The 10,647-nt window shown below is 36.3% G+C and overlaps 1 protein-coding gene and 1 long non-coding RNA gene across 5 annotated transcripts in view; one reads left to right on the forward strand and one right to left on the reverse strand.

Moving 5' to 3' along the window:
- Window positions 1–5,416, forward strand: part of si:ch211-216b21.2 (heparan sulfate glucosamine 3-O-sulfotransferase 3A1) — a 39,398-nt gene extending 33,982 nt beyond the window's left edge. Inside the window, exon 2 of the mRNA XM_058794356.1 lies at window positions 3,519–5,416. Coding sequence (XP_058650339.1) covers window positions 3,519–4,140 — 622 coding nt within the window. The 3' untranslated portion in view covers window positions 4,141–5,416. The remainder of the gene's footprint in view (window positions 1–3,518) is intronic.
- The window catches only part of LOC131551413 (uncharacterized), a 37,835-nt gene extending 29,560 nt beyond the window's left edge, over window positions 1–8,275 (reverse strand). For all 4 annotated transcript variants that reach the window (XR_009273761.1, XR_009273760.1, XR_009273758.1 and 1 more), the window contains exon 1: window positions 8,061–8,275. This is a non-coding gene — a long non-coding RNA (uncharacterized LOC131551413). The remainder of the gene's footprint in view (window positions 1–8,060) is intronic.
- Window positions 8,276–10,647: the final 2,372 nt, after the last annotated feature.

Genomic DNA, 10,647 nt, shown 5'->3' on the forward strand with positions numbered 1-10,647 from the left:
AAAGAAGATTTATTCTGACTGCTGGTCTTTTTCAAACAGTCGCATCCCAAAAGAAGATTCCTGTCTTTTTGTACTCATATTTAAAGGGTTAGTGCAGCCTAAAAGGAATGTTTGGTCATCATTTATTAACCGTGTTCCCAAACCTCGAAGAATATCTTTCTTCCTCGGAACATTAAAGAGAAGGATCGTCTCAGCCGTTCTTTTCCATATAATGAAGCACTGTTGAGCTAGACAAAAATAAATAAATAAATAAAATAAAATAGTCAAATTAAATCAAATATATATTACATTTAACTTTGAAGAAAACCAATATCTGGATAGATTTTCCATACCAATTATTTTTAATTAATTTGTGGGATGGTGGTACCTGGACTTTCCTTTGGGCTCTTTGCAAATATTTTGTCTTGGCAACAAGATGCAGCAACTTATTAATTATGTATGCCAAGTTTGGACCAAGCTCATGTCAATTTTATAAAAGAGGCAATGTTGTGTATTTTGACATGGACATAGTTTGTCCCTGATGGCCCTACAACCTCACAGGTGGAGCTCAGATTGCCTTTGTTTTTTAAAATTGTGTTTAATTCTTTAAAACGTCCCATAAATTATATATGTTGCACATTTGTCTTTTGGTTTTAGAATGTACTGTAACTACATAGCATATTTAGAAACATTTAGTAGTAAATTTATGTAGGTCAACGAGCCTGTCAAACAGAATATGCACATGCATGCTATAATTACCAAAATAAACATGCAAAACAAAACAAAAAACAAAAAAAGAAATTTGTGTGTACATTAGTGCTGTCAAAATTTGAATGTTAAAACAGGCGATTAATTTTTCCAGTTTAATGGCGTTATTTTACGCAGGGGCGGTGCTAGGGTTGGCCGCACAACTGCTGCTTCTGTCTTTTTTTTCTTGACAAGAATTGTGTTTATTTAGATGCAGAACATCTTAATACAACCACATGAAATGGGAGACTTTTCAGAAGTGCACTCCACTTCTCCTCAGCGCCAGGCGCGAGTCAAACTAGCAGGTACTGGCAAAAGGTACAGGTGACGAGTGAGCTTCGTTTGTCAGTAAAAGCATATAGTACGAGCAGTACGAGCATATACAACAGCAGCAGCAGATCTTAAAGTAATAGCAGCCAAATAACCTTAATAACCTTAAGGATTCATCTTTATTTAGTTTGGAATTTAGTGTTGATTACTTTTATTCAATTTCTGTATGTTTCCTACTTGCTGAAGGGCACAGGTAAATATGACATTTATTATAATGGGTTTAAGTGAAGATTGTTTTAAGTTTACTTAAATTAGAAGTTATTTTAAAGAGGTTATTTAAAGTCTAATAAATGTTCAAATTGGTAGCTCTCAAGTATACTGTAATGTTGAATGGCTATTCAATGGTTAAATATTAGGAAAAAAGAACAATTTCCTAGTTCATACTCGCCATCAGTCATAAAAAAAGATGCCATTAAACAAATATTAAAAATAAACTGTCTTTATGTTGTTTCTACATTCATTTGAATATTGAAAATGAAATTATTGCAATATAAAAATTTAAAAACTTTAATGTTATTTGGGATTAATTGCAAGTTCAAACCTCGATGCATTTTTGAACTATCAGCGTTGTTGCGTGAGCAAGATACTTAACCCCAGATTACTTTTGGGGGGGCTGATCCTGTTAAAAACATACTAAAAGTCACTTAAAACATCAGCTAAATGGAAAAACAAGTAATATGCAAAAAGTTTTGATGTGTGCTACATCACCAGTTTAATCTGCGCTCCAGAAACTACTTCTGTCTGTGGGAGTGCTGCAAACCCGACTCAATCAGCAACCTGTGGTGTTCACTTGAGCGAAACGGCCCAGCTGCACAGCACATAAACACTAGCTGCCACATGCTGGAAAGTCACTGGGCTCTTGTTTTTATCAGGAGGCATGAATTTGTGCTGGCATGTGACATGAAATACAATTGGCAATGAAAAATAAGGGCCATTTTCAGAGAGACCTAAAGGGCTATCTAAAGCCGCTGACCCTCGGCCCGCTAATGCCATTACGGCCCATAAACCGCCATTGGGGTTGAGGGAGGCCATTTTGTCAGGGCCTAAACCCCCCAGAGGAGGGAGATAAATAATTGAGGGCTGCATTCTGCACTTGGGCTGAATTTGAAGCGAACGGGCCTTATGAGGCTCTAAATGGTGGAGTGGAGTGCTGTAAATCATTAATCCACTGCTTTTATCCTCTTTGGTTCAGGTCAGTGTCCTGAAGGCACTAGAGAGCAGTGGGAAGAGAGAGTGAGAGCAGCATGGACAAACAAGATACGACAGAGTTAGAATGCAAAGCACAAGAGAAAAATCACATGAAAAGTATTACAACTGCCCTCGCTGACTTGTAATGGAAACAAGATGAACAGCTATTTTTCTTAAGAGAGGACTATCTTAAAAACCAGCATGAACAGAAACTTGTTTTGGTGTTTTTGTCGGATACGTTGTCTTTTTGCAGTTTTGCTCAATAATTTGTCTTGTCAGTAACTCTGCAACAAAAGAAAAGAAGCCTATGTTAGAGCAAAGAGGCTCTAGGGTCATGTGATGTTGGGGTCAGTGCTTGATGGTCTAATGGAGTCTCGATTGGCACTAAGAGCCTGTGAGAAAAGCATTCATCCTCTCAGAAATGAACAGAGGTCAACTATGAGAACAACTCGGAGTGATGGATGCTGTTTTGGAGTGAGAGCAAAAAGCTTTAGATACAGTTTACCAATTAAACAACTGACCAAAAAAAGTTGTAAAAAAAAGGTACATCATGACAATATACTATAAATATATTGTTATGACTGTAATGCTTTGATCAAATGAATGCAGTTTTGGTGAGCATAACAAATTTCTTTCAAATTAAAAAAAAATTAATAAAATCTTACTGACCTCAAACTCTTAAACCGTTATATGCAGTACTGCTCAAAAGTTTGTAATAATTAAGATTTTTAGAAAATAAATCTCTTTTACTCACCAAGGATGCATTTATTTGATGAAAAATACAGCAAAAACAGTAATGTTTGTTCAGGATTCTTTAATTGACATTTATTTGAAACAAATGTCTTCACTTTCTATTTTGACCAATTTAACACGTCCTTGCTGAATATAAGCATTTTTCTTTCTTTTTTTAATCTTGCTTGCCACTAACCTTTGAATGATAGTTTATCATGGTTTACGCAAAAATGTTAAGCAGCAAAATCAGTATGTTAGAATGATTTCTGAACGGTCATGTCACACTTAAGGCTGAGGTAATAAATTACATTTTAAAATATTAAAATAGAAAACAGTTCTTTTAAATTGCAACAATATTTCACAATGTTACTGATTTTTACTGTATTTTTAATCAATAAATGCAGTATTGGTGAGCATAAAGAAACTAATTTAACAAAAATCATAATTATTCCAAACTTAACAAGTAGTGTATGTTCTGTAGATGCAGCATATAACTGCTACAATAATTACATCAACTTATCTTTCTCTCTCTTTTTCCATAGGGACCTAATGCCTAAAACCCTGGAGGGCCAGATCACCATGGAGAAAACACCAAGCTACTTTGTGACCCGCGAGGCTCCGGCCCGGATCTACGCCATGTCCCGCAAAACCAAGCTGATTGTGGTGGTCCGGGACCCCGTCACTCGAGCCATCTCTGACTACACGCAGACACTGTCCAAGAAGCCTGACATTCCTACTTTTGAGAGCCTGACGTTCAAAAACAGGACTACAGGGTTGATCGACACCTCGTGGAGCGCCATTCAAATCGGCATCTACGCCAAACACCTGGACAACTGGCTGCAGTTCTTCCCCATGAGCCAGATCCTGTTCGTGAGCGGAGAGCGGCTGATCAGCGACCCGGCCGGAGAGCTGGGCCGCGTGCAGGACTTCTTGGGGCTCAAGAGGATCATCACAGACAAACACTTCTACTTCAACCAGACCAAGGGCTTCCCTTGTCTCAAAAAGGCCGAGGGCAGCAGCAAGCCCCATTGCCTGGGTAAAACCAAAGGGCGGACCCATCCAAACATTGACCCTGAGGTCGTTCAGAGACTTAGAGACTTCTACAGGCCTTTCAACATGAAGTTCTACCAGATGACAGGCAGGAAATTTGGATGGGACGACTGACAGTAGACAGTGAAATAGACCCTGGATTTTGAAAGAAGGGAGAAACAACCTTACTGTGACCTCACCAGCAACAAAACTATGATAACCCCAAAAGTGGTCCAATCTGGTTGTGGAAAATGATAGAAAAGTCCACATCTAATTCAAGTTAGGCACAGAACATTATGAACAAATGTCAAAAATAAGAGTAAATGTCCTCAAACTGACTTCATCAGGCAAAAAGATGAGGATTATACATTGCCTTTGTTGATTAAAATAGTGCTCCTTTTTTACCCAATCAGACTTTAGCCACATTTAAACAGCCATATACCATACCGTGGAGGACCTAGAAGAGACACCTGAAAGCTGAAGAGATCCACTCTAGAACTATGCATTTGGATGTTGAACTGTGAATTATCCACTGTGTCTGGACTTGGAGATCAGATTCATTCTTTTGCCATATTTAATGTAGAAAGACTAGCTGCTTATATACCTTTACAATTATTTGGAAGAAAATATCAAAAGAATAAAAATAAGTGTATTTTTTAAAATGTATTTATTTAAAAAATATGCACACATATACAGTTTAACTATTTTGAATAATCTTCACTAATCACCTCCCTTCAGCTTTTTTTTTTTTTTTTGCACGTGGAGGGTGAGTGATTTCTTTTTTTATTTTGAACCATATAACACAATGCCTTTTCTAAAACGTTTCATGCGGTCTCAAGTTTAAATGTGCACATTTAAATGTTTACCATCCTATTCACTGAGAGCAATGTTATCTCAAAAATGTTTCTTATATTAATGGATCAAAGACAATAATAGGACGGCCAAAGTAGTAAACATGACGTAATTTTCCCCCAGGTTTGGGTTTTTGGTTTTACAGAACAAATGAATGAAAGTCCAATTTGTGATTTGACTGGATGGCAAGCTTTTAAGAATCCATTTAAAGTTGTGTCTCTATGATAATGTATGGGAGAGAGAGAGAGTATGAGAAAGACACTGTTACAAAGCAGCAGTGCCTCTAAAAGACATTCAATCAGTGTTTCTCCATTTAAAGGTGATTTGTGTAATTGTTCAATGTTAAAATGCTTTAAATGAGCCATCAATAGGCTGTTTTTGCTCAGAACGTTTAAGGTGCGTGAACCTGTTTGGAAACTTAAAAGCAGTCATTTTTTTGCATTACATGCATCACCTTTAGGTTCAGTGTTGAGTAATTTAATTTCTTTTCTTTTCAATATTATCAGTGACATTATGATTTTATAGTTCTGTTTATTTAATTTGAATAATGAATTTTATAAAGCACATTTTTAATAAAAACTATTTAAAAAAATAATAATTTTCAGACTGTGATTGTATTTGCATTAAAGAAATAGTTCACCCAAAAAGAAACATTTGCTGAAAATGTACTCGCCTTCAGGCCATCTAAGATGTACATGTAGATGAGTTTGTTTCTTCATGAATACAGATTCTGGGAAATTAAGCATTATATCACTTGCTCACCAATGGATCCTCTGCAGTGAATGGGTGCCATCAGAAAGAGAGTCCAAATAGCTGATAAAAACATCAATATAATCCACAAGTAATCCACACCACTCCAGTCCAGTCCATTTTAATGTCTTCAAGTAAAACTAAAAAATAATGCATTAAGTTGTTTTAATTTAAAACTGTTGCTTCTGACTAAAATACATAACGCTTCCTCCAATGAAAAAAAAAATCAATCAAAATCCACCAAAATATTTGTTTAGAACCGTTTTGGTCTGTTTTTGCTTGTAAACGATTCTTGGTCTGTGCATATTTCTCTCCTGATCCAGACAAGATTACTTTTTCACAGGAAATTTTACCCAGAAAACAATATTTAAAAAATAAATAAAATGTCTTAATGAATTCAAGTTGTCAATTGATGGACTGGTGTCATTATTTCATCAGCTGTTTGAACTCTCATTCTGACGGCACCCATTCACTACAGAGGATCCATTGGTGAGCAAGTGATGTAATGCTAAATTTCTCTGAATCTGTTCTGATAAAGAAACAAACTCAACTTTATCTGAGATGGCCTGAGGGTGAGTACATTTTCAGCAAATGTTCATTTCTGGATGAAGTATTCATTTAATAAGAACATGCATACAGAGCGTACTAGCCTAGAATTATAACACTCAGTTCTAAGTTAATGCTGCATAAATCAAATTACAAAAAATAAATAAATAAATCAAAATGCAGAGTGTTTTGTGGCTCCAGAAAGGCTCAAGACCATGGCAGCAGACAGCAGCCCTCATCCTCCGCTGGATGCAGTCCTATCTGTCCTGCTCCATCCAGCCTCATTGTCTTAGCTTATCTCAGTCGCTTGTCCAAGCCAGGCAGTTGCAGGATGCTCCAAGGCCCCCAGAAGATGCTCCTCATTGTGGGTTTATTATTTTCTGGATTGTGCATAAGCCTGTCGGGAGTTTGCTTTTCTAATTTGGCTGGTTAACGACTGTTTGTCAAGCACCACTGGAAACAGAGACAGCAAGACATGGACAAAATGGATATTTGGATGGTCTGCGTGCAGTGGAAACCGCAGAAACCTCTTGAGGAGGAATTGGATTTTTAACCCAACCTTTATCTTTCTCTCTCTCTCTCTCTCTCAGTTTATCACATGCAAATGTCTCTCCGCTTTAAGGCTCTTGACAGCCACCAGCTCTCCACCAATCCCTCGTTCCTTGGCTTTTGTTTGTTTTTGTTTTCATCCCTGGCCTCCATGCTCCCTCGAGTCCCGTCCATCCACTCGGTGTGTTTGTTTAAAAAGAGACTCTGCAGTCAAGCTGGAATCTGACAGTGTTCATTATGAACTTAAACAGTGTGTTAACCTGACTCGCATCAAAATGAAATTCCACAGGTTGGGTTTCTTACAGACTATTCCAGCTGTTCAGCTCAACCACATCACAATCCTAATCAAGGGCATCTATATAAAGCTGTCGAATTTAAGGATTGAGAACTTTCTAATGAGCCCACAAGCGCTTAAACACATGCAGTAATCCATACGTCAAAATAATCATCCATCACTGTAAATTTACAATGCTTTGCATGACGTAAAATATTCTCAAAAACTCAAGTCACTTACTGCTTCACATATAGATTAATTCAGCCCAAAATGATTTAAATTTAAACTACAAAACTTTCCTAATCTAATTAAAACTCCAAACCTTTAACGGATCGTTTCAGCCATAGCTCAATTTTTGCAAACTTTTGAAATTAAAGATCTGAATTTGTTTCAACTGACTTAGGGCTGGAATATACCACACAAATTTCAGAATCTGAACAGATTTTAAAACACTAGGCATAATACAATTTCTGATTTTGTAAATAATGGTTACAGAGAAAAACTTGACCACATGCACAAAACAACTGAGCATCACATTATCAGACTGAACGCAACACACTCGTGTACAAACATGTGCCTCATGGCTAGAAGACCTGACAAATGAAAACAATATGTTTTCTAAAACCTGCTCAAAATATTAAAAATGATTGAAATACTCCAACTGGATGGAATCACAGTCTGAAGCTAAAAAATAAGATTCTGCGCTCAACATAAACTACGACATTTTTGGCAGAATCTATTAACTCTGCAGACTGGCTCTGACCTTCACCAACCAGCATTGATGTGTCCAAACTGAAAAAAAACGAGGCAAAAATCTGGGCAAAGGATCTATATTTCTGCCTTTACACTGCTGTTAGTCAGATTTTAAATGCTGAACGTTCTAAGAATGATGTCATGTTTGAATTTCAATTGGTCTTTTTGCTTATATATCTATTTGCATATTGGATTTTGATTGGCATTTTCTTTCTTGAATCTCTTGAACCATCTAAGCTGCATTTACATAGTAAAGACAGTGGCACACTGAGGCTCTGAATATGAAAGCAAAACCTGACCCAAAAACACACACACACACAAGAGACTGTACCTGTCCCCAGCTGTCAGTGAGGGTCTGTGCCAACTCAACACTGGGAGGGTGAAGACACCTGTGTGTAGTCACTTGTACACAATTACCCCCTTTCAGTCTTCTGTTAACCCTGATAACACACTCATCCTGCCTCAACAAGACCTTGTGTTCTGCAGTAGGACACAGAGAGAAAGAGAGAGAGAAAATGGGACACAGATAGCAGTATTAAAAATTAACTTTTTAGGGGCAATATTTGCCGCCTCAAATGATAAAAAGTGAAGTGCTTTTTTTAACCTTTTTAGAGATTTATACATTTCAAAATATATAAATGTATATCCCAGTGTACTTAATAATTCAGTTATTTTAATAAATTCTAGAATTGAACAATTTAGACTGTTGCCTATAAAAAAATAAAATTCATGTAAATATTGCACAGAAAAATATAAATTCCAGGGTTATTATAATTAACTAAAACAATCTTTAACTGATTTTTTTAAAGAACATTTTATTTTTGCAACATTTCTCATTTTCATTTAGTTTAACTTGATGTACTAAAATAGCTCAAATTAAAATTTAAATTAATAAAAAAAAAAACTATATAGACAAAACACAACAAAATTACTAAAACTTTAGCTAACATTAAAGTGAAAACCATTATAAAAATCTGTAAAAGTTTCTGAATTGTAATTGACCTGTTCTAACATAATTACACCTTTATCTAAGAAAAATCACTTAAATTAAAAATCCATTTATGTATTTTACATTATATTACAGAGCCCTATACTGTCTAACATCACCATACATTTTGATTTAATTATATTATCATAATTATAATTACTGTCTTAAGTTTTGCTGTTGTTGGGTGTGTTTTTTTAATGTTATTATTTTTATTTCAGAGCTGATTTAGTTTTATCTTCATCAAATAGCTCCACATTCAACAACCCACCTCTGAAACAGTGAATACAGATATCAAAGGTCACTATGGATCTGTAGAGATGCTAATGAAATATGCTAAAATAAAATATTTAAAAAAAAGCCTAATGTTTTAAATATGCTGATCCTGGTGGATAAAGTAGCAAAAGGCTGATAAAAATCTAGGTAATATAAGGAAGAGGTATTTGAGACAGGTAAATGCATCCAGCACAGATGTTTGTGTGCATGGTTCATTAAAAATGTCATGCAATGTAAACGATAATGTGGAGGGGCTCAATGGTCACTTTTGATGCTGTAGTGATGGTGGTCTCTACATGCAACTTTTCTGACATTATATCGTGCATAAACACACACAGAGAGCAGTCAGCCCTGCGGTTGGCCATCAAGGGGATCTGCACTTTGTTTTCGCTGGATCTCAGAAGCTATGCTTAATCTTCATAATCATCTGAGCAAACACAATTCAAAAGCGCAGCCTAAAGCCTGTATTAATAAAAGAGCTTTTCAGCCCCGCGTCTCGGATGGGTTTTTAAATGGTTTTGTTTCATCTTCATGTGGACGTACAGTCCAGACAAAGAGCAAGTGATTTTGAAATGAGGCAGAGCTCGAGGCCAAATGTTCCTGGGTAAACATATCAAAATCTGCATTTAATAGACTCATTTGTCGCTGTCATGAAACAGACTAACTCTTTTCAAGATCTGATTAAGAGGCATTTTATGAACAGATGTCACTCCGACTGGAAATATGTTGTTTACAGAGTGAGTTCTTTTCAAGTGCAAGTCTGGAAATAAAGAAAATGGACAAAATTGGCCAATTTGAGAGCAGGCGACTGTCCCATTATAACACTTGGGATATAAACACCTCTGTTCAGAAGGAAAACAGCAGCACCTCTTCAGAAGACTTCATATTGCTCTTAACTCTCAAAGTAAGTTGCAGCTTTTTTTAGGAAATATTAAAGATTTCTACCCAAAGCTCAGAAAACAAGGTAATGGCAGTCTCAACAGTCCAGTCCCAGACAGCCTGGGAGTTGGACAAAAACTCAAAGATGTAGACAGGAAGATGAACACGTTATTTAAACACACACACACACACACACAGACAGACAGACATATAACATGCCTTTTTCAGGATTTTTTTAAAGTTATACAGGTGCATCTCAATAAATTAGAATGTCGTGGAAAAGTTCATTTATTTCAGTAATTCAACTCAAATTGTGAAACTCGTGTATTAAATAAATTCATTGCACACAGACTGAAGTAGTTTAGGTCTTTGGTTCTTTTAATTGTGATGATTTTGGCTCACATTTAACAAAAACCCATCAATTCACTTTCTCAACAAATTAGAATACTTCATAAGACTAATAAAAAGAAAAACATTTTTAGTGAATTGTTGGCCTTCTGGAAAGTATGTTCATTTACTGTATATGTACTCAATACTTGGTAGGGCTCCTTTTGCTTTAATTACTGCCTCAATTCGGCGTGGCATGGAGGTGATCAGTTTGTGGTACTGCTGAGGTGGTATGGAAGCCCAGGTTTCTTTGACAGTGGCCTTCAGCTCATCTGCATTTTTTGGTCTCTTGTTTCTCATTTTCCTCTTGACAATACACCATAGATTCTCTATGGGGTTCAGGTCTGGTGAGTTTGCTGGCCAGTCAAGCACACCAACACCATGGTCATTT

This window comes from Onychostoma macrolepis, chromosome 12 (assembly GCF_012432095.1).
Source record: "Onychostoma macrolepis isolate SWU-2019 chromosome 12, ASM1243209v1, whole genome shotgun sequence".
Classification (NCBI taxonomy): Eukaryota; Metazoa; Chordata; class Actinopteri; order Cypriniformes; family Cyprinidae; genus Onychostoma; species Onychostoma macrolepis.